The sequence below is a fragment of the Oncorhynchus gorbuscha genome, linkage group LG05 (genome assembly GCF_021184085.1).
Source record: "Oncorhynchus gorbuscha isolate QuinsamMale2020 ecotype Even-year linkage group LG05, OgorEven_v1.0, whole genome shotgun sequence".
Classification (NCBI taxonomy): Eukaryota; Metazoa; Chordata; class Actinopteri; order Salmoniformes; family Salmonidae; genus Oncorhynchus; species Oncorhynchus gorbuscha.
In genome coordinates this window covers 61,805,026-61,829,036 of record NC_060177.1, presented here as the reverse complement: position 1 = coordinate 61,829,036, position 24,011 = coordinate 61,805,026, and the positions used below count along the sequence as shown (strand labels likewise).

Here is a 24,011-nt window from a genome sequence, read left to right as displayed (position 1 = left end):
GTTTGTAAATTACATGACAATGGTGGTAACTGTTTGGTTTGTCATCAAAAATCTTAAGTGTTTGTTTGTAGAGTGATTCAATTGGTTTCAGAATAGTAGCCCCTGCTGCATATATAGTTTGGTGGCCTCCAGAGGAAGGGAAGGTCTTATAAATCTAAAGTTGGACAATCCAAACTTGACCGCGTTAACCACCTTCTTCACATGTTTCTTAAAAGTCACGTTGGAGTCCAAAAAGATGCCGAGATACCTGAAGTTAGACCCAACTTTCAGATTCTCCCCATTAACAAGAACAGCTCGTTGGGAAGAATCAATGGATTTCTTAGAGAAGTACATACAAAAAGTCTTGTCGAGTATTTAAATGCAGGCAACAATTTGTAATCCATTTAGAAACATCTACCGTAGTGTCAGTTAACTTGTTAACAACTAGTTTTCTAGTTTTTGAGTGTACATACATAACTGTACTGTCTGCATACATCTGCAAGTTAACTTGTGGGCAAGCAAGTGAGAGATCATTTATATAGATGGTAAACAGAAGAGGATTTAAGCCTGATTAACGTTTTGAAAATGTTTCATGGTACATTGTTTTTTAATACCTGGGTTGAGGATACTGAGTTTCTGTCTCGAAGGCGGCTTTTGTTTGGGACCTATATCAAGAGTTGGCATTAAAATGCTATTATCTGCAGATTGCTCATTCTCTTGAAAAGCCATGTTAGCGACAGAGGTTATTGTTACATACACAGAATGTCCTTCTCTGCACCAGATATTATAGGTGACTCAAATATAGATTATTTCAATCATTCATGTTCCACCATTCCGTCTGGATGGCTAATTAGGGGGACTTTACTCCACTTCTCCCAGAATTACATCCTCCATATCAGCCTTTTTTCCTGCAGGTGACCTAAACTCCAGACTCTGAAGGGGAGCTTGGTACCCTGGGCCACTTAGGTGTATGTTGATTCCGGATTGTTTGAATGAATGCCAGCATTTTGTAAATGGAGGTTGTGTGACTGTGTTCATGCTCCACATCACTCACTCTGTACTTTGAGAGAAATGGTCCTCTCAGCGACCCCAGCCTCACTCTCAGCCACACACTGGTACTCCCCTGCATCTTCTCTCTGACACAGATGGGGACAGACATACATGTTAGGGCATAAACACTTTTAACACAAGCACGTTACCATTGTTCTTCTGAAATATGAGGATTGATATGCTGTTCAGCACCCTCCCTCATCCTTTCACTCTTCCTAATTACATAATGTCATTTAGTGACATTTCTAATTAAACATATTTGCCTTACATTCCACGGAGTGATTTTATGATTTTTTATGTTATTTCAGATATTTAATGGAACTTTCATCCCTTATTGAGGCATTTAAAAGCTGAAATTTTCTTAAAGGGAATTTAAGGTTTTTCCATTAGCTTGTTTGCAATAAGTGTCATTATGACACCAGAGAGAGGAAGTATCACATTAGAGCACTCTGTAGGAAGGGGAACCATTTGTCTTTGAGAAAGTTTAAGCTGCAGGGTGTACAATTACAGCATCAATTACAGAGTTTAAAAAGTTAACATAATTATAGACACCCTCTCCCTCTCTAGATACTACTGTTGGCTTTTTAGAATGAGCTCACTAAAATCTGACTTAGGCCAGACTGGCACGCTGATGTTAGGTCACACAATGTTCCATGACTCAGGACTGCAAATGGAGTGCAGATTGACTGCAGTCAGTGGTCCATCTTCTCCCTCTCATTTCTTGTGTAAGCCTACTCTCTTTTTGTTTTTATAGCTATTTTTTACTCTCAAGATATGAACTCTCAAATTAAACTAACACTTGGATAAATAAATTTCTGAGGGAGACTGATTGGACAGGTGAGACAGGTCCAGGGTTGTGTTTACCGTGATGCTGTAGATGGCCAAGGAGCCATTATGGAGGGATTGCAGGCGAAGGGAACGGAGAAGGGGTCTGCCGTCATGGACCCAGCGGAGGACCGGACTGGGGTCTCCATGGACAGGACAGTCCAGCATGGCAGTGCCACTCTGGGCCACAGTCTGAGAGGTGTGGGCCTCTCCCTTCAACACCGGTGGTTCTAAGGAGACATGACCATAACACATCCATTACGAACAGTGTGCCCCTACCAAGGAATATAAAACAATACTAATACAAACAGAAACAGTCTTAAGGTCATGAGGTGTTGAAAGTACTCACCTCTGATGCGGACAAATGAGAGTGCTCTGATGGTGCCCACACTGTTCTCTGCTAGGCACACATAGGTTCCTGCATCCCTCAAGGTCACATTCTCTATTACCAAGGAGCTTCTGCCTGCCTCGTCCACACTGGAAACTGAGCGAGAGAGAGACATGTTTGGAGTAATCAATATGATTATTACTATTACTATATACAGTACCTATGACTACATCATATCGATCATAAGAGAACATGGGGCATTGGTGTACCTGGATAGGGGCTGTTGTTAGCGGTCCAGGAGATGACAGGGGTAGGGATGCCCTGGGCGTGGCAAGACAAGCTGAGACTTTGACCTTTGTTCATGGTCACGTCAGTAGGTAACTCCTTGAAGGCGGGTCTCATGTTGACGGACAGGCGGGTGTCCTGTCTCACAGTGCCTGCTGTGTTGGTGGCCACACAGGTGAACACACCACCATCATCTGGCTACAAGGGTGAAAACGTTGATCAGGACCTTCACCTGAACCACCTTCATTATAATGCAATGTAAAACAGAAATGTGTCTCTGACCTCTGCCCTCTCAATGATCAGCTCTCCTGACCGCAGCACAGTGAATTTGCCAGGCAGGCTGGGAACGATGTTACCATCCTTCTTCCATGACACCCTGGGCTCTGGTGAACCCTGAGCCGCACAGGGTAACAAGGCCTGGAAGCCCTGGATGACGGACAACTCCGGTTGACCAACAGGAATCATGGGCAGGACTAGAAGAAAGACAGAGTCAATTTATTACTGGCAGAGCAGTAACTCTGTACCATGAGACACTGTTATTCCTAATGTCAGGTTAAACCTAAATGTCATATTGACCTCATATCACACTCACTCATTATGGCAAGCCTCATGTCATGGCTGGCCCTGCCAGCGAGGTTTTTGGCTGAGCAGGTGTACAGTCCAGCATCACTGCGTTGTGTGGCTGCGATCCTCAGGGTGCCATTGGCAAAGAGCTGTATGTGTGCCCCCTCTGTGAGGGGCCTGCGCTCCCTTTGCCAGGACACCTCCGGCTGGGGCTGTCCGTCTGCCAAACACTCCAGGCTCACTGGCTGGCCCAGGACTGCTGTGTACTCCTCACGAGGAACTCTCAGCACTGGGGGAACTGGAGCAACACAAAGACACATAGTACCTTTCACTATTGAGGCCCACACATTCATCTAAGTATCAACAAGTGCCTCCATGCTGTTTGAACAACATGTCTGTGCTCTGTAGAAATGTAGTGTGTTACCTTGCAGTACTAGACGTGTCCTTCCTATTGCTGTGCCAGCTTCGTTCTGTGCCAGACACTGGTAGGTGCCCGCATCACCCAGAGTGACTCGAGAGAACTTCAGAGCTCCGTTTGAAAGGAGAGACAGTTTGTGACCTGAAGAGCCATGGAACAAAGACATCCCAATTGAGAAACAGCAGACTATAAATGACTATTGTGTTATATATTGGCTTGATTTCTGATCAAGTGTCCAAAGAGGGCACTCTCACCAGCTGTTATGGGAACACCCTCTCGTTGCCAGGTGATGGAGGGTCGGGGGAAACCCTGCACCTCGCAAGGCAGGACCGTCCCATGATGCAACACTACTTGTACTTCCTCTGTCATAGGCCTGATCTCAGGGGGCTCTGAGTGGGAGAGGGCAAACCCATTAACATGGTTTATTATGCACAGATTATTCAACTGTAAAATGAAGACATAAGAGAGTTCCAAGGCAAAAACATGAACAATTACTTTATAACCTTAACAACAATCCACCTGAGGACCCACCTTGCACTGTGAGAGTGATGTGTTTGTGGGTCACTCCTGCAGGGTTCCGGGCAGAGCAGGTGTACCTCCCTGCATGACTGGGGGTAGCAGCTGTGATCTCCAGAACTCCTGGATCCAAACAGTACAGTAACACAACAATGAACACCAAAGTACTAACATGACAGGATCCCTGATGGCAACAGCACCATGTTACCCTCTGAGCAGCAAGTGTACCTACCTGTGGGCAGGATCCGGTAACTTCCTCCCCGGGATCCCAGCTTGGCTCCACTCTTGGTCCAGCTGACAGTGGGCTCTGGGATGCCCTGTGCATGGCATGGCAGCACCACAGGGGCCATTTTGATAGCAGTGACTGTTGTAATGTCATCTTCAATGGTTGGAGCGACTGAGGGACAGAGAGGAGAAATCTCAGTCTGTTCTGCTGTATGTGAGATGAAAGGGCAGTCTACAAACGTCTGAGTAGGACCTCAAAGCAACAATACCTTGTAGGATGACCTCAATGACCTGGCGCTCCTCTCCAACCTCATTGGCTGCTGTGCATTCAAAGTATCCCTCATCCTGATTGGATGGAGAGGAAATTGTCAGAGATCCAGAGGAGAGTAACCTTAAAAAAAAGTTTAAAAAAGTCAAAGGCAATACTTCAGAATGAATCCATTTGGATTTATGTCCATTGTGTTATAATTCACACAGGAGGGATCATTCTGCTTCATTTACTTGTATGTGCCCGGCTGCTGGTTGGGGTCTAGTGGAGTGCCGTTCCTCTTCCAGGTGACTTTAGGGGCTGGTATACCTGTAGTCTCACAGCTCAGTACGGCTCTCACCCCTGTGGTCACCGTCACATTGAAAGGACCAGGGCTGATCGAGGGACCCACTACAGGGACACAACATGGAGTCATAAGGAATGATATACAGATATGTATGGCATACAAACACATTTGACTGTAAGGCGCTGACTGTAATGCAGTGGCTGAAAATCACTCTGGATAATGTCTAAATGTTCATGTAAAAACGTAAATGTACCGTGTTATGGTGTGATTCTGTAATTCTCTGAGTTGTATTTACCTAACACACGTAAGTCCATCCCACTATGATCTGATCCGGCCTGATTGGACACGGTGCAGTAGTAGCGGCCAGAGTCACTTAGCTGAACAGCCTTTACACGCAGAGAGCCTTCAGACAGCATGGTGTACCTGGGACACACGCAATCAATCAGCGAACTGGACTATCTACCCATCTGTATAAAGACAGTATCCCGACAACTTCTATAGCCTAAGTTAAGTAAGCCCTTACTTGTTATTGTCAGGATCTATAGGGACGCCATTTTTCCTCCACATGACCCTAGGTGAGGTTTCCCCCTCTACTTCACAGGGCAGGACTGCATCCTGCCTGATATGTGCAGTGACCTCAGAGCTGCTCTCTCTGATGACTGGTGGCACTGAGGGAAAAAAGAAAAGAAAACACACGTTCAAATGGATTAAGGTTTAATAGGATGAGTCCAAATTTGAGATTTTTGGTTCCAACCGGCTGTGAGACGCAGAGTAGCTGAACGGAGTATCTCTGCATGTGTGGTTCCCACCCTGAAGCATGGAGGAGGAGGTGTGACAGTGTGAGGGTGCTTTGCTGGCAACACGGTCTGTGATTTATTTAGAATTCAAGGCACACTTAACCAGCAAGGCTACCACAGCATTCTGCAGCGATACGCCATCCCAACCCTTTCGGTTTGCGCTTAGTGGGACTATCGTTTGTTTTTCGACAGGACATTGACCCAACACACCTCCATGCTGTGTAAGGGCTATTTGACCAAAAAGGAGAGTGATGGAGAGCTGCATCAGATGACCTGGCCTCCACAATTGAGATGGTTTGGGATGAGTTGGACCGCAGAGTGAAAGAAAAGCAGCCAACAAGTGGTCAACATATGTGGGAACTCCTTCAAGACTGTTGGAAAAGCATTCCAGGCGAAGCTGGTTGAGAGAATGCCAAGAGTGAGCTTGTGTGGCCTACCACGTCGCGGTTGAATCATTGTTGCTCCAAGACATTTTCACTTCACAGTAACAGCACTTACAGTTGATTGGGGCAGCTCTAGCTGGGCAAAAATAGTTGGAAACTGATTGGTTGAAAAGTGGCATCCTATGATGGTGCCACGTTAAAAATCACTGAGCTCTTCAGTAAGACCATTCTACTGCCAATGTTTGTCTACGGAGATTGCATACACTGTATATATACATATCTATATATATTAATTATACTGAACAAAAATATAATATAATATGAGCTGAAATAAAAAATCACAGAAATGTTCTATATGCACAAAAAAAGTTTTTTTCTCTCAATTTTTGTGCAGAAATTTGTCCATTGCCAAGATAATCCATCCACCTAACAGGTGTGGCATATCAAGAAGATGATTAAACAGCATGATCATTACACAGGTGCAACTTGTGCTGGGGACAATAAAAGGCCATTCTAAAAGGTGCACTTTTGTCACACAACACAATGCCACAGATGTGTCAAGGTTTGAGAGAGCGTGCAATTGGCATGCTGACTGCAGTAATGTCCACCAGAGCTGTTGACAGAGAATTTAATGTTCATTACTCTACCATAAGCCGTATGTCCATCCGGCCTCACAACCACAGACCACGTGTAAGGTTTGCTGATGTCAACGTTGTGAACAGAGTGCCCCATGGTGCCGGTGGGGTTATGGTATGGGCAGGCATAAGCTACGAACAATGAACACATTTGCATTTTATCGATGGCAATTTAAATGCACAGAGATACCGTGAAGAGGTCCTGAGGCCCATTGTTGTGCCATTCATCCGACGCCATCCCCTCATTTTTCAGCATGGCCCCATGTCGCAAGGATCTGTACACAATTTATGAAAGCTGAAAATGTCCCAGTTCCTCCATAGCCTGCAAACTCACCAAACATGTCACCCATTGAGCATTTTTTGGGATGCTCTGGATCGACATGTAAAACAGTGTGTTCCAGTTCCCGCCAATATCCAGCAACTTCACACAGCCATTGAAATGAAGTGGGACAACATTCCACAGGCCACAATCAACATCCTGGAGATGTGTCACACTGCATGAGGCAAATAGTGATCACACCAGATACGGACTGTTTTTCTGATCCATGCCCCTAAACATTTTTTTAAGTATCTGTCCCCAGTCATGTGAAATCCATAGATTAGGGCCTAATGAATTGTTCTAAATTGACTGATTTCCCTATGAACTGTAGCTCAGTAAAATCCTTGAATTGTTGTATGTTGCGTATATATTGTTGTTCAATGTTGTCAGAAGGTGAGTGTAGCTGGTGCATGAAGTCAGGCGCAGGAGAGCAACGTACTTTACAAAAAAAATAAAGGCACAAGGTAAACAAATACACTTGACCAAAATACCAACGGTAAATATAATGCACGGGTGAACACAGCACCTGTCGAAAAACCAGCCGTCATAAACCGAACTGAACATAGAAATAATCACGCACAACAAACATGGGGAAAACAGAGAGTTAAATACATGAATGAGTAATTGGATAATGAAAACCAGGTGTGTAGAAAATAATGACAAAACCAATAGAAAAGGAAAGTTGGTCCCCGAACGCCGCCCGTACAAGGAGTGTGACCGACCTCGGCGGAAGTCATGACAAATGTCAATTAAATTCACTGAATGCATGATCCCAATCCTGTTTAACTCATCATCTCATCAACTCACAGAGGATCTCCACAGTGAAGAAAAGGCTGGTGCTTCCGGCCATGTTGGTGACCACACAGCTGTACTGGCCACTGTCCTGAGGACTAACATTCTGGATCTCCAGGTACTGACCCCCGGCAAGCCTCTGGATGCGACCCCCCAGCTGGAACCAGGAGAGAAAGGGAGAGATAGGGAGACAGAGAGAGAGACAGAATCAATAAGATGATATAACACCATGTATTGTGATTCCTACCACCCTGACGTCCAGTCTGACCTGTAGTCTCACGTCGTCCTTGTACCATTCTATATCAGGTGCAGGGTCAAGGTCAGCCTGGCACTCCATAGTCAGGTGTCCTTTGGCTGGGACTGACAACAATCTGACATCATCAGAGCCAAGAAGAGTTGGCGGAACTGGAACAGGGAGACACAACCGTTCATAATCAGAATCAGTACCTTGTCATCTTTTGGCAGGACCAACAAGTATGGCTAGTAAACGCATGTGTGACCTTGAACCCGGACCCAGTGGTTCTTTCCATCCTCGCCCGCTGGGCTGGTAGCCAGACAGGTATAAAGACCTGCATCCTCTACCTAACAACCGAGATATCACTGGTTGTTATCTGGTGTTTATCATAATTCAGCAATAAGGTCTGAATGGCAACTAAATGCTGTGTCATTGGGTTTGTGACTCACCTGCACTTGGGTAATCCTAAGAAAGTGTCCATCCTCCTGCACTATCTCACTATCTCCCTGTAAGGGGTGTCCATCCTTGAGCCAGCTGAGGGTAGGAGGAGGGATGCCCTCGGCAGTACACTCCAGCTCCAGAGCAGTGTTCACAGCTACCATCAACTCTTCTGGAGAACTGGAGATGGAAATCTTTGGAGGAACTGTATCAAACAAAACGACACCATTGTTAAAACACAAAATAAATACTAACATGACATCCCTTTCCTATTGCTTCAGTGGAGTTTTAACTTTGTATCTGTTTGTAGGTTATGTTTGGGTGAATGGAGAATGTTTGTTCTGTCTGCTCACCCAACACAGTGAGGTTGAAGCTCTTGGTGCTGCTGCCAGCCTGGTTGCTGGCGACACAGCTGTAGAGGCCTCTGTCAGAGAGCCCCACATCAGGCAGCTGCAGCCGTGTCTCCTGGCCGTCCAACAGCAGGTTACGGTGCAGGGACAGGGGCTGGCCGTCCTTCAGCCAGGTCAGGGAGGGAGGAGGGACACCCCGCGCCTCACAGGTCAGTGTCACCAAGGACCCCCGCACCACTGTGACTGACTCTACAGGCTCCACACCTGGAGGCACTGACACAGAGACAGATACACAGATTAGAGGTTGACCGATGTTAGGAAATTATGATTACTATGACTGAACAAATCATTTTAAATGGAACTGTAAGTAAACTTATACTCTCTTATATTATATCTGATTAACAATATGAGTTCATAAGAAGAAATTGTGTGACAGGACAAGGAGTAATAAAATGTGAAAGAACACCATTCCAACTGGGCAGGAACAAATGGGTTGTGGACTGTGTAAACACGTATGGTTGACCCAACTGAAACTTAGCTCTGGGTTTTTTAGATAAGGCAGTGAGTGCATTCCTAGGATTTCTGTTAATTAAAACTGTCAGTTCAGTGGTGATCGATAATGTTGAGGGGTCAAAAGTTATTTGGGAGTGTGTTAGTAAGTTAGAATTAACTTTTCACCTTACTTTGTCCCGGTCGAGAGGAGGGGATTCGGTTAAGGCTGTGAAATGACGTCCTGATCTGTATATAAACTCATGCATGTGTTTGAGTGGTAGCGCGCTCCGAGAATAAATTCTATTACCTATTATTTAAAGACTGGTCTGCGTCTATTTTATGCAAACAATAAATCTTACAAATTCTCATAAAATAGATGTAGGGCTTTCAATTGATGAAAGCACATTGGCATAATTAAATTATACTAACACCGATTAATCGGAATGGCCGATTAATTAGGGCAGATTTCAAGTTTTCATAACAATCGGAAATTGGTATTTTTGGACACCGATTTGACCTTTTTTTTTTACACCTTTATTTAACTCGGCAAGTCAGTTACGAACACATTCTTATTTTCAATGACGGCCTAGGAATGGTGGGTAAACTGCCTTGTTCAGGGGCAGAACAACACATTTTTACCTTGTCAACTCGGGGATTCGTTTTTGCAACCTTCCGGTTACTAGTCCAATGCTCTAACCGCCTGCCTGACATTGCACTCCACGAGGAGCCTGCGTGGCAGGCTGACTACCTGTTACACGAGGGCAGCAAGAAGCCAAGGTAAGTTGCTAGCTAGCATTAAACTTATCAAATAAAAAACAATCAATCTTAACATAATCACTAGTTAACTACACATGGTTATTGAAATTACTAGTATATCTAGCGTGTCCTGCTTTGCATATAATCGATACGGTGCCTGTTAGTTTCTCATCGAATCACAGCCTAACATCAATGCCTTTCTTTAAAATCAATACACAAGTATATATTTTTAAACCTGCATATTAAGTTAATATTTCCTGCTAACATGAATTTCTTATAATTAGGGAAATTGTCTCACTTCTCTTGCATTCCGAGCAAGCAGTCAGGGTATATGCAGCAGTTTGGGCCGCCTGGCTCGTTGCGAACTGTGTGAAATCCATTTATTCCTAACAAAGACTGTAATTAATTTGCCAGAATTGTACATAATTATGACATAACATTGAAGGTTGTACAATGTAACAGCAATATTTAGACTTAGGGATGCCATCCGTTAGATAAAATACGGAACGGTTCCGTATTTCACTGAAAAAATAAATGTATAGTTTCCGGATTCGACCATATTAATGACCAAAGGCTTGTATTTCTGTGTGTTATTATGTTATAATTAAGTCTATGATTTGATATTTGATAGAGCAGTCTGACTGAGCGATGGTAGGCAGCAGGCTCATAAACATTCATTCAAACAGCACTTTCGTGCGTTTGCCAGCAGCTCTTCGCTGTGCTTCAAGCATTGAGCTGTTTATGACTTCAAGCTTATCAACTCCCGAGTTTAGGCTGGTGTAACGGATGTGAAATGGCTAGCTAGTTAGCAGAGTGCGCGCTAATAGTGTTTCAAACGTCACTCGCTCTGAGACTTGGAGTAGTTGTTCCCCTTGCTCTGCAAGGGCTGCGGCTTTTGTGGAGCGATGGGAAATGATGCTTCGAGGATGGCTGTTGTCGTGTTCCTGGTTCGAGCCCAGGTAGGGGCAAGGAGAGGGACAGAAGCTATACTGTTACACTCGCAATACTAAAGTGCCTATAAGAACATCCAATAGTCAAAGGTATATGAAATACAAATGGTATAGAGAGAAATAGTCCTATAATTCCTATAATAACTACAACCTAAAAATTCTTACCTGGGAATATTGAAGAGTCATGTTAAAAGGAACCACCAGCTTTCATATGTTCTCATGTTCTGAGCAAGGAACTTAAATGTTAGCTTTTTTACATGGCACATATTGCACTTTTACTTTCTTCTCCAACACTTTGTATTTGCATTATTTAAATTAAATTGAACATGTTTCATTATTTATTTGAGGCTAAATTGATTTTATTGATGTATTATATTAAGTTAAAAGAAGTGTTCATACAGTATTGTTGTAATTGTCATTATTACAAATCAATAAAAAAACATGTCTGATTAATCGGTACCGGCGGTTTTTTTGTTCCTCCAATAATCGGTATCGGTATTGGTGTTGAAAAATCATAATCGGTCGACCTCTAACACAGATATCAGTACACACAGATACAGCTCCTTCAGATCAGTATTGTACACATCAACAGGAGATGGGGAGTTAGTACCTTGAACCTGTACGTCAAAGTTGAGCTCGGCGAGGCCAGCGCGACTGCGTGCCACACATGTATAGATCCCAGAGTCTGCCAGCTGCACTGGAGAAATCCTACACACACACAGGGCATATACACAGCTCCAACACACTTTCTAAAACAGTATCCTTCATTAAGGCATTTTTATGAGAGAGGAACTAAACTTGACATTTGACATGTGTAGAATCTTACCTAAGTACAGCGTCTGCTGAGAGAAGGCGGGTACGGGGAGACAGGAGCAGGGGGCGTCCCTTTCTCAGCCAGCTGATCTGAGGTGGAGGGTTTCCCGCTGCCTGGCACTCCAGTGTCACCACACTGTCCTGGGTGGTCTGCACCTCTCTGGGGGCGCTAGTCTCGCCCGAGATAGAGGGGGGTACTGAGGGGCATTACAAAATCATTGTTACCTAGAATCTAAACAACTTCTGGGAAGATCAGTACCAATTAACTTAGGACATATTTTTGATCAACAGGTATATACAAGACAACAGACCCAGTACAAAGAGGGTGTAGATCTTGTTCTCCTGGCCAGCAGAGCTGACAGCCAGACAGGTGTACGTCCCAGAGTCCTCAGGCCTGAGCCTTAGCAGGGTTAGAGTGCTCCCATCAGGGGCTATGCTGTAATTCAGGAGACAAATATATCAGTGATTACTAAGAGCACAACACTGGTACACAGACCTAGGCTGGAGTCTGCACTGTAAGCAAGACAGACTCACTCTATTTTTTGGGGGTCTGAATCTTCCAGAGTGGCGCCGTTCTTCAGCCAGCTGAGGTGGGGTGCAGGTGTCCCTGTCACTCTGCACTCCAGAGTCAGATCATCGCCCACTGGGGCACTCAGGTCAGACGAGTGGCCAGAGTCCAGGATTGTGGGCGACACTGAAACAAAAGGTCAGCAATATGACTCACAGCACTGACTCAAAGTGGAACAGAGGCCATGCAGAAGGTTGTGATTCTCTTACAAAATGTGATTCTCTTGGGTTTAATCTAATTTTCAAAGGTTGGAGATTGTGTAGTGGATAGCCTGTAGCCTACCTTGCACTGTGAGAGTGTAATCCTTCTGAGTCTGTCCCTCCCTGTTCTTGGCCACACAGGTGTAGGTCCCAGCGTGAGAGATGGTGAGAGGACCCAGCTCCAGTCTGTTGCCTCGTACCGACCACTGCCACTGCAGACTGCTCTCTGGGCAGGAAGAAAACACACCGAGGTCAGCCTAAACCAGTAGCTGGAGGTCTCATTCATTCAATAGCATTAATACAAGTGTCAAAATGTGATCTTGTCAAAACTGAATTTTCACAGTTCATTTATGAAACTTCACCCTCTTACCAATAGGGGTGCCATCCTTCAACCAGGTGATGCTAGGTACTGGGACCCCTGTAGCTTCACACAATAAGGTGACATGGGAGCCCAGGTTTTGAGTGAGAGACTCATGAAGAGGCCCATCCAGGACAGGGGGAACTGAGGAGAGGAACATCAGAGAGAATGAGATTCATTATACTGTGACATCTGATATGCCAGTATTACCACATGTAAGAAACATATCTAATTGGAGGGAACATGGGAGGCAAGTCTCACCATGGACAGTCAAGCGGAAGGTCCTGTCCACCTGTCCAGCCACATTGGACACCTTGCAGGTGTAGATTCCACCATCAGCCATCTATGGACCATGAACCATAGATAGTGTGAAACAGAACAACAGTGTTTCACCTTGATGCTTAAAACAGGGTTAATCTCATGCCCTCAGTTATCAGTGCTAATGCTTGAGACAGTTAGAGTTGCACAAACTGAAGGTGATGACAGTGTGTTTACCTGCACTTCCATGATCTCCAGTGTCTGCTGGTCCACCTTCAGTCCATTCCCAGCTGCCAGCTGTAGCCCGTTCCTGTACCATGTAACCTCAGGCACTGGGATCCCCCGAGCCTCACAGCGCAGAGTGACAGACGAGCCCATCTGAGGGGTCACGAACTCTGACTCAGAGTCAAGGCGGGGCCTCAACGTGGGCAGGACTGTAAACCACAGCAGGAATAAAATAGTAACTGTAAATCCTAATCCAGATATTGTAGCAGGTGAAGTGTGACACTGATGAGGGCAGCACAATACTGGCGTAGTGTTTCTCACCATAAACACTGAGTAGGATGCTCTTCTGGTCCTGGCCTGCTGAGTTGGTGGCAGTGCACACGTACTGTCCTGCATCCTCTAGTCTGGCCCGGGGCAGCTGCAGCATCTGACCTCCTACAGTACAGACAATACATAGATTACAATGCATAGTTTATGTACAGTGATTTCATCAGACATTTGAGTACACTGGGAGTTATGAAGCGTGCTACGGGCTCTGGGCAGTGTGTTGAGGAGCCAGCTCTGACCTCTGACCTGGCAGGATGTGGATTCCCATGCTGAACTGGAGGATCTGTCCATCTCTGGTCCATGTGATCTCTGGAGGAGGGTACGCCTGGACGTCACACAGCAGGGACACCATGTGTCCCTGGATCACACTCACCTCCTCCTCCCTGCCAGCCACCATCCTTGGGGGAACTGGAGAGGAACAGGAATCAACTATCACATGTCACATACATTCACACTAACACACACAGATTCACAGGAAACCAGAAAGTACCCCTGTCCTTCCTGTGTGAATTGAAAGAATCCTCTCAATGTGGTATTTCAATGACATTTATATTCCATCTGACCTTGCACTGTTAGACTGAAGAGCTTTTCCACTGCTCCAACCTTGTTTTCAGCCACACAAAGGTAACCAGCCATGTCTGATACCTGCACACTGAGGACCTGAAAGACAGTATAACATAACACTATTGACCTACACTACACTACACTACACTATAAAAATAAACATCAAATCAATAAAAACACACAGTACAGCATATAAAGACACAAAAGGCCACACACTATCCCGTGACAGAGGTCTCTGTATCGCATTATAATATATTAGTGACACCAGCAGGGAGGGGGGCAGGGAGGCGTTAACATTCAACCAAGTGAAATTCTGACACTGTGATATGCAGTGCATTGCTTTGTTCCAACCATGTCATAATGGGATTCTGACCTGTAGTTGTCTCCCGTCCTTACTGATGCTGTGGTGTTGTCCGGAGTGCAGTGGTGTGCCGTCCCTCAGCCAGGAGATTGCTGGTGCTGGATGACCCGTTACGTCACAGTGGAGAGCCACTGTGCTGTTCACTATCGCTCCTATCTCCTGCATGAACTCATCCAACTGGCCAGTTATCACTGGGGGAACTGGGCAAACAGGACGTCAACATAGAGAAACATTAGCAAATGACTCCTTGGCCTTTTCATACATTTAATAGTTGTTAGGCTATCACTGAACAACGACATAATGACAGGAAGTAGTAAGAAAGCATGCCTACCCAGCACATCCAGGTCAAAGTGCATGCGGTCCTCTCCTGCTTCGTTCACCGCCTGACATGTATATTTTCCAGCATCCTCCTGCTGGACCCGAGGGATCTGGAGCACCTGCCCACCTAGAGAACAACAACATAACACAGCATCACAGTGGAGCTGATGCTGCAATAATGCCATACTGGTCGTTGTACCGGTTTGTTATCCTAGACCTAGAGGGCATGGACCCCTCTCACCTGGAAGCAGTACCATTCCGTCAGCAGTGGAGAGCTTGTGTCCCTCTCTATACCAGCTAAGATGGGGCGGGGGGATGGCGTTACTCTCACAGGACAAGCTGATGGGATGCCCCAGGACCACCTCTCTCTTCTCAGTTATCTCATCATCTCTGTCCCCTCCCTCCTCTTCTTCATCCTCTCCTCTCAGACCCCAGGCTGCTGCACCGTTACTCACCCGATGGAAGATGGGAGGAACTGGAGAGAGAGAGAGAAAACTAATGTTCAGTTAGTATCACAAGAGTGCTATGAGATTAGGTTGCATAGTGTGAATGAACGCCTCTTGCCAAGGGCAGACAGTGTCAATTCCATGCGTGGACACACCATGAATGGTGACATAGAAGTCTCTCTTGTCCTCTCCTGCAGTGTTGGTGACCACACAGGTGTATTGTCCCTCATGGGAGAGTATGGCATGGTCTATGTGAAGGAACTGACCACTCTCACGAATACCAGTGTGGGAGTTCCTAGTCAACAACTAGAAACAGAAGGTACAACACCATCACATTTCCATATTAGCAGAAATATACATCTATTGCGCTAAATTCAATTATGTGAAATAGCTAGACAGACAGAAACACAAACCAACCAGTCCATCTTTGAACCACTGGGTCTTGGGTTCAGGGAAGCCTTTAGCCAGACAGGACAGGGTTAATGAGCCATTGATACGCACTTTCTCATCTCGGCCGCCAAAACTCAGGGATGTAGAGTTGCCTTCAATCTGGGGTGGAACTGATCAAATGAAACAGACATTCAAAATCCTCTCCTGCATTTACATTTCATTTTGTTGATGTTAGACTACATTTTATTCTGTACACTAGAATCAACCCTCTCCCTGTCTGGTTCACTTACCAAGCACGCTGAGTGAGTAGTGTTTGAGAGTGGTGCCTGCAGGGTTTGAGGCTCGGCAGGTGTAGATACCAGCACTGTCTCCATGTGCTGTCCCCAGCCGCAGCGCCTGCCCACCCTGGGTGTAGGTGAGCTGGGCACTGGACACAATGGGCTGGTTGTCCTTCAGCCAGGTGATACTGGGCATGGGAGAACCTTCTACATCACAAGGCAGAACGGTAGGGAAACCCAACACCACAGACACCTCTGAGGTCTCACTGGGGCCCCTGATGGTGGGGGGAGCTAGAGAAACAGGGGGAGGGAGGGGAGAGTGAGGATAGAGAAAGTAAATCTGCTTCATTGACAAACATTGATAAACATAGAGTTTTAATGTGATTTTTGAAAGTTTGCATTGTATGTGTGAGTTCATTGAGAAGGAGACATGAGAGAAGGGATACCTAGCACTATGAGTCTGAACTGGCGCATCTGTGTCCCAGCGCTGTTACTGGCCAGACACTGGTACAAGCCCTGGTCCCTCAGTCTGACTGTCTTCACCTTCATCACCTGGCCCTGCTCATGGAACTCCACATGGGGGTCCCCGTCCTTGGACAGCACCCTGGAGAGGAGGAATAGGGATCAATACACCAAAGCCTGATTGTGTACTGATTAATCCCCACACAAAATCTGATATCAAACTCATACAACTATAATGGAATACTCACTCTCCATCCCGGCTCCATTCTACTTTGGGGGCTGGGCGCCCACCGACCCAACACTGGACCTCCACCTCCTGTCCAGCAACCACTGACAGGTCTTGTACCCTGGACGTCCCCAAGATTACTGGTGGGGCTAACACACACACACACACACACACACACACACACACACACACACACACACACACACACACACACACACACACACACACACACACACACACACACACACACACACACACACACACACACACACACACACACACACACACACACACACAATTAGGCTTAAGAAAGCATACAACTCTGCCTTGGACCTGTAATGCCTGCTTGTTTACTTTCCTTAAACTTAAAATGTAAAATCAATGGGAGCGATAGGACCACAACTTGATTTGAAGCATTATGAAGGATCACCTTGTACTACAATGTTGTAGTTCCTTTGGGCCTGCCCGGCTGTGTTACTAGCTGTGCAGGTGAACTGGCCACCATGCTCTTCCTGGACCCGGTAGATTCTCAGAAGTCTCTTCCCATTCTGAAGGTACACTCCAAGGGAGTCCACCACCTATACACATAATTAGTGCTTGTTACTGTATGATAAATATTGGACTGTGATAAACTTAATTACCACTTGGTGTCACTGTGTTGCTAGATACAAATAACATGATTGTCATTGACAGTTAGCAGTAGACATATCCCAGCTAACAACAAACATTCCCACAACTTTAGAAAATGTTCCCTTATGAGTCTCATTAGGTCATTAACTAACATTTTCATAGGAATGTTCCTGTGATGTGCAAGGAATGTTTCCAAGAGACCATTTCCCCGTATGTCAAATAGAACTTACCAAGAACATGGTTACTTATATATGTTCTCAGATATTAATGTTCTAGACACATTGCAAGACCATTCAAGTGTCCAGTTTTCTGTGGGTTCTGAGAATATTCCATCAAAGTCCCACCAAACATACACAGAACATGGGCCTTGATTGGCTCTGCAAAAGTAACAAGATGTGATGTGTAATGTTTGTGTGTAGAACATTAATATCTTACATTCTGAGAACATGGCAACCATGTTCTGTGTATTTTTCATGTAACGTTGATGGAATATTCTCCTAACCCTCAGAAAACGGGACACAGGAATGTTGTATATTCTGAGAACATTGAAACCATGTTCTATGTATGTTTGGTGGGGACATTGATGGAATATTGTCCTAACATTCAGGAAACTCGACTCATGAATGTTCTTGCAATGTGCAATAAAACACGTCTAGAACATTAATTAAAACATGCTAAAACGGTTCTCAGAAGGTTTTAGTTAACATAGATAGAATGTTCCCCTAACTCACGTCCATCTTTGTTAACATAGATAGAATGTTCCCCTAACTCACGAAAAACTGGACACTCAAACATTAGGGGAACATTACAGGTAACATTACAACAATATTCTCTCTCCCGAGAAGTGTTAACTGAGATGGTAACATACAATATACAACCTATACATTACTTCTTAGTGTTTTTAAGAAGCTTATTTGAATGACTGGTAGGTGGCTCACATTATGTCCGTCTTTAGTCCAGGTGATTGTGGGGGAGGGGATACCAAAGGCATCACAGCCGAGAGTGAGGGGCTGCTTCAGGGTGACAGTCAGGTTCAGGGGCTGTCCATCATCCTGTATCTCGGGGGGAACTGGAGGAGTACAGGAGACAGACATCATCTGGAAGTCACCTTATTAACACATTTGTGACTAGTTTCAGTAAACTAGGTGTATGTCGCAGGTCACTACTTTACAGGAGAGCCATTTGAACGTCAACAAATGTATTTTTTTGGCAGAAATGCCTTCTGGAACATGTGAACTTTCATGTGCCCTTAATAAAATACATGTATGCCATCTGTAAATACAATTAACATTGTTAAATTGTGAGCCTAGTTGGTTTAGTCACAGAAAAAAAGAGGCAACCTTCCCGCTAGCCATGATTGGTAGAGATAATGAGTGGGCTGCACATGCCGAGAGATGAGTTCGGATTAGTCTGCCATATAGCACACTTCAGTCTATTTGAGCTGAACAGTATGTGTAGGTAATCCTGTCTAATACTGATTTTTTTTATGTATCACGTAGAACTGCATTAGTGTTGCGCTTCACTTTCTGGAAGACTGAGTTTTGTAATCAGTGGAATTAGAGTATGATGGCTAAGGAGAAAACACCGGTCTCCGGATTACATCTTCAAATTAAGGGCAACCATGGCATCCGTGACAGGGAGAAGCATCCATCTATGATGTAAATGGGTAAGATAGTCTTGCTAGCTACATTTTCAGATTACACATTTCTAATTTTGACAGAAAGTCATTTTTTCATTTCAAGTTAAAGTGTACTGTTAGCTAGCTACCTAACGTTAGCTGGCTGGCTCACTAGCTAACGGGACGTGTATGATCTTATTATTCGAATCTCAGAGCCATTTGCTTTGCCTAATATAGCCTAATGTTAGCTAGCTAACATTGAACCTGGTTGGTTAGCTACCTGCAGATTCATGCAAGGTAGTAACATCATGTGTTGGGATTATGGTTCATTGTTTACCTAGCTAGCTAGCTACATGTCTTAACAAAAGACTCCACTATGCATTTCAACAGAATGTCACTGCGACAACTGTTAATAGAATTAGCTGGTAAATTCACTCTGGCTATCTACCCAGATTTCTCATCTGAGTGTGCCAGAGCGCAGAATAACTGACAAATGTATTAATGCTCAACATCTAACAAGCTCTGCTAGGGTGAATAAAATGGTCAGTGAGCTGTTCTCTCATTTGTGTCTGGAAGTAGGTAGCAAGCTAGCCAACGTTAGCCAGGTAGCTTGGGTGCTTGACTGTTGTCGTTAGGAAAGAATGCTCGGATCAATGTTTAAAGAGATGGGTTAGGTGAAAGCTTAAGAGGTTGTGAATGATACTGAATGGGTGTAGATAAAAAAGAACTCTCCAATAGTAGTACCAAAACATTCAAAGGCCATTTGCTCAAAAGTGAGGTTCCAAGTTTATTAATTAACTTTCAAAGCATAATTACTTTCCCCTTGTTCCTCAAATGCAGTGTATAATATACAATTTTGTAGCTCTGTGTCTCTGCTTTTATCCAATGTAAAAAAAAAACATATTTCAAATTTTGCTACATAAGACCGAATCAAGGCGGTTGGTCACATTTTATTGTGATCTGAACAGACATCAGGTCTGTATAAAGATAGAGTTTATGAGGCTCACCATTCACTTTCAGCCGTGTCTTCCGCTCAACAGAGCCTGCATCATTGCTGGCCACACACTTGAAGTCCCCGCTGTGACTGGCAGATGCAGAGCCAATCACAAGAGAGCCATCTTCTGCCACAGAGAACTCTGATTGGTCAGGGAATATCCCAAGACCGTTCTTGAACCAGCGCACCTTTGGAAAGGGTGAGCCTGCGGGTGTAGAGAGAACAGAGAGGTGGTGTGTGTAGTGTTGTAAGGAGGTCTGAGGAGGGATTTATCGATCATAACCGACAGAAACAAAAGTTACTTCTGTCCCTGTACTCCCCCACAGGAGGGCTGAATGGGCAAGAGTCCCAGACTGGAAAAAGCAGGCCCTATATTTATCTGTTGGACAGCAGGACAGCAGGGGAAACATTGCCAAATTGTTACTGAGACTGAGAGGCCTATTGGTCCGTGGGCTAGGATACTTCAAGGCTAGAAAGCAGTACACAAAAGCCAAACACAATATATTGGTACATGCCTGATTTAAAGTACTGGTGTCATGATTTACTACCAAAATCATTGGTGAGGATCCTGGGCAGTAAGAATAGTGGTTGGGCCAGTAGTTCAAAGCCTTGATGTGATGTATCGGTGACTGAAACAGATGTGTTTGGAGCTTTACAATGGGGAAAAGGGCCGGGAGCAGAGAAAGGGGTCTGGGATGGAGTTAGTGGTGGAGCAGGGGACTGAATGGTGTTTGGTGGGCACACCATTACCCCATATAAGCCAGTCTGAGGTATCTCTTACATAAGAAGGACAGGACATACATACAGTTGGAAGTCGGAAGTTTACATACATTTAGGTTGGAGTCATTAAAACTCATTTTTCAACTACTCCACAAATGTCTTGTTAACGAACAATAGTTTTGGCAAATCGGTTAGGACATTTGCATTGTGCATGACACAAATCCTTTTTCCAAAAATTGTTTACAGACGTTCTGTCTCCGAGAGATGAACATACTGTGGTGCGAAAAGTGCAAATAAATCCCAGAACAACAGCAAAGGACCTTGTGAAGATGCTGGAGAAAACAGGTACAAAAGTATCTATATCCACAGTAAAACGAGTCCTAAATCGACATAACCTGAAAGGCCGCTCAGCAAGGAAGAAGCCACTGCTCCAAAACCACCATAAAAAAGCCCGACTACGGTTTGCAACTGCACATGGGGACAAAGATCGTAATTTTTGAAGAAATGTCCTCTGGTCTGATAGAACTGTTTGGCCATAATGACCATCGTTGTGTTTGGAGGATAAAGGGGGATGCTTGCAAGCCGAAGAACACCAAGAAGTTAAAGCTTGCTCGCAAATGGGTCTTCCAAATGGACGATGAACCCAAGCATACTTCCAAAGTAGTAGCAAAATTGTTTAAGTACAACAAAGTCAAGGTATTGGAGTGGCCATCACAAAGCCCTGACCTCAATTCCTATGGAAAATTTGTGGGCAAAACCGAAAAAGCGAGTTTGCGAGCAAGGAGGCCTACAAACCTGACTCAGGTACACCAGCTCTGTCAGGAAGAATGGGCCAAAATTCACCCAACTTATTCTGGGAAGCTTGTGGAAGGCTACCCGAAACGTTTGACCCAAGTGAAACAATTTAAAGACAATGCAACCAAATACTAATTGAATGTTTGTAAACTTCTTACCCACTGGGAATGTGATGAAAGAAATAAAAGCTGAAATAAATAATTATCTCGACTATTATTCTGATGAAGTGGTGATCCTAACTGATTAAATGTCAGGAATTGTGAAAACTGAGTTTAAATGTATTTGGCTAAGGTGTATGTAAACTTCCAACTTCAACTGTAGGTGTGTGGACATCCAGTACAGCTTTTTGCATTAAGAGCAGAGAATGAAGTAAACCCCTGTACCATCTCTATTTACAGAACATATCCAAACACCGGAGAGAGAGGAGGCTGTACTGGAAACTAAACACATATTTCATCCCCCGTCCAAAAATACTAAACTCAGGGGACAAAGAGGAACCACAGAGAGGAAGCAAAGGTAATGTTATCACCCAGTCCCACGCAGAGCACATGTTTACACTTTAGAACACTGACTCAATTATATTATCTCATTGCTGTGAGAAAATGCATACAGATGTTCTGTGTAAAAGTAAAAACATCTCATTAAAACCTGTTTCTTGTACTTATCTGCAGGGTCCACTACATTGCATTCAATTGTCTCTTCCATGTGTTTTTTTAAACAAGTACTTGTCTTCCACTATTATTGGGCATTAAGTGTTCCTGTTGGTAAAGAAATAATAATTTCCTGATGTTAGAATCTCCTTTCATCTTCCCATTCAACATCCATGCAAACAGACACAGTTATATGAAACAATGGGTGATGAACAAGCTATTGTTTCCTAATTTCCTTGGCCAGGCTCCTAGTGCTGCTGCCTAGAGCTGTGACCATCTCTGCGAGGAACCCTTAACAGGTCCTACTAGTCACCCCAAACAATTCAAAACAGGTACCCAAAAGTACTTAAAATAACCCCAAAGTACCCAAAACAACTACAAACAACCACAAACAGCTCCCCAAAACATCCAACAAGTACCCAAAACAACCCCCCCAAAGTACCCAAAGCAACACAAAAGTACACAAAATATCCACAAACAGTTATCCAAAAGCAACCCAAATCCACTCAGAAACAGGGGTAACACTTCACTTGGATAGTCCATCTGTATAGTCCTATCTACAGACTATCAGTAACATTTCAAATAATTATATACTAACCCTAACCCTAACCATAGCCCTAACCTTAACCTTAACTCTCATCCTAACCCTAAACGTAACCCTTACCCTAACCCTAGGCCTAACCCTCTTAACCCTTGCCCTAACCCTTATTCTAAACCTAACCGTAACCTTTGTAAGCAGTTGCTTAACATCAGATAGTTTGTTGATAGTATAACCATCTGTAGAGCATCTATAAATGGACTATCCGGACTATCCAAATAAAGTGTCACCCCAAAAGTAACAAAAACAACCCAAAAGTACCCAAAACAAACACAAACAACAAAAAATAAACCCAAACCACCCCAAAACACGTAACCTAACAACCCAAAAGTCTCAGAAATAACCCCCCAAAGTACCCAAAACAACCACAAACAGGTACCCGAAAGAACCACAAACTGGTAGCCAAAACAACACAAAATCACCCAAATGATCAGTTTTTGAAATTTATTTTACCTTTACTTAACCAGGCAAGTCAGTTAAGAACAAATTCTTATTTTCAATGACGGCCTGGGAACAGTGGGTTAACTGCCTGTTCAGGAGCAGAACGACAGATTTGTACCTTGTCAGCTCGGGGGTTTGAACTCACAACCTTCTGGTTAATAGTCAAACGCTCTAACCACTAGGCTACCCTGCCAGTTCAGGTTCATGTTTCAGTTTGGTATGTGATATATTGGGTTCAGGTCAGGATTCTATATCGTCAGTATAGCAGAAATAACAAAAGCAAAGTACAGTATGACTGAAATAGTAGATATTGGCAAAAACAAGCTGCACTACATATACAAAAGTATGTGGACTCCACTTCAAATTAGTGGATTCGGCTACTTCAGCCACACCCGTTGCTGACAGGTGTATAAATCCATAGACAAACATTGACAGTAGAATTGCCTTACTGAGGAGCTCAGTGACTTTCAACATGGAACCGTCAAAGGATGCCACCTTTCCAACAAGTCAGTACGTCAAATGTCTGTCCTCCATAATTCTACAGGATCGGTGTCCCGACCTTGGGACGGTTGAGCTAACATAGGCTAATGTGATTAGCATGAGGTTGTAAGAAACCCCCAAAATTCCCAGGACATAGACATATCTGATATGGCAGAAAGCTTACATTCTTGTTAATCTAACTGCACTGTCCAATTTACAGTAGCTATTACAGTGAAATAATACCATGTTATTGTTTGGGGAGAGCAATTATGAACTTGAAAATGTATGAATAAACCAATTAGGCACATTTGGGCAGTCTTGAAACAACATTTTGAATGGAAATGCAATGGTTCATTGAATCAGTCTAAAACTTTGCCAATACACTGCTGTCATCTAGTGG

General features: G+C 44.3%; 1 protein-coding gene across 1 annotated transcript in view; it reads right to left on the bottom strand.

The window, feature by feature from the left end:
- LOC124036249 (hemicentin-1-like) overlaps positions 1–24,011 on the bottom strand; it is an 83,389-nt gene that overhangs the window by 13,349 nt on the left and 46,029 nt on the right. The window contains exons 26-66 of the mRNA XM_046350559.1: positions 19,941–20,132; positions 18,254–18,384; positions 17,116–17,263; positions 16,708–16,834; positions 16,444–16,601; positions 16,010–16,288; positions 15,747–15,889; positions 15,485–15,635; positions 15,125–15,358; positions 14,897–15,010; positions 14,578–14,765; positions 14,204–14,300; positions 13,887–14,048; positions 13,635–13,748; positions 13,326–13,522; positions 13,092–13,173; positions 12,843–12,974; positions 12,555–12,698; positions 12,239–12,398; positions 12,016–12,140; positions 11,718–11,901; positions 11,502–11,599; positions 8,697–8,966; positions 8,355–8,548; positions 8,171–8,252; positions 7,939–8,075; positions 7,686–7,827; positions 5,268–5,412; positions 5,040–5,167; positions 4,692–4,848; positions 4,460–4,581; positions 4,198–4,362; positions 3,981–4,088; positions 3,704–3,838; positions 3,456–3,590; positions 3,060–3,329; positions 2,750–2,940; positions 2,452–2,665; positions 2,204–2,338; positions 1,894–2,084; positions 1,034–1,115 (exon numbers count right to left, since the gene is read on the bottom strand). Coding sequence (XP_046206515.1) covers positions 1,034–1,115; positions 1,894–2,084; positions 2,204–2,338; positions 2,452–2,665; positions 2,750–2,940; positions 3,060–3,329; positions 3,456–3,590; positions 3,704–3,838; positions 3,981–4,088; positions 4,198–4,362; positions 4,460–4,581; positions 4,692–4,848; positions 5,040–5,167; positions 5,268–5,412; positions 7,686–7,827; positions 7,939–8,075; positions 8,171–8,252; positions 8,355–8,548; positions 8,697–8,966; positions 11,502–11,599; positions 11,718–11,901; positions 12,016–12,140; positions 12,239–12,398; positions 12,555–12,698; positions 12,843–12,974; positions 13,092–13,173; positions 13,326–13,522; positions 13,635–13,748; positions 13,887–14,048; positions 14,204–14,300; positions 14,578–14,765; positions 14,897–15,010; positions 15,125–15,358; positions 15,485–15,635; positions 15,747–15,889; positions 16,010–16,288; positions 16,444–16,601; positions 16,708–16,834; positions 17,116–17,263; positions 18,254–18,384; positions 19,941–20,132 — 6,363 coding nt within the window. The remainder of the gene's footprint in view (positions 1–1,033; positions 1,116–1,893; positions 2,085–2,203; positions 2,339–2,451; positions 2,666–2,749; positions 2,941–3,059; positions 3,330–3,455; positions 3,591–3,703; positions 3,839–3,980; positions 4,089–4,197; positions 4,363–4,459; positions 4,582–4,691; positions 4,849–5,039; positions 5,168–5,267; positions 5,413–7,685; positions 7,828–7,938; positions 8,076–8,170; positions 8,253–8,354; positions 8,549–8,696; positions 8,967–11,501; positions 11,600–11,717; positions 11,902–12,015; positions 12,141–12,238; positions 12,399–12,554; positions 12,699–12,842; positions 12,975–13,091; positions 13,174–13,325; positions 13,523–13,634; positions 13,749–13,886; positions 14,049–14,203; positions 14,301–14,577; positions 14,766–14,896; positions 15,011–15,124; positions 15,359–15,484; positions 15,636–15,746; positions 15,890–16,009; positions 16,289–16,443; positions 16,602–16,707; positions 16,835–17,115; positions 17,264–18,253; positions 18,385–19,940; positions 20,133–24,011) is intronic.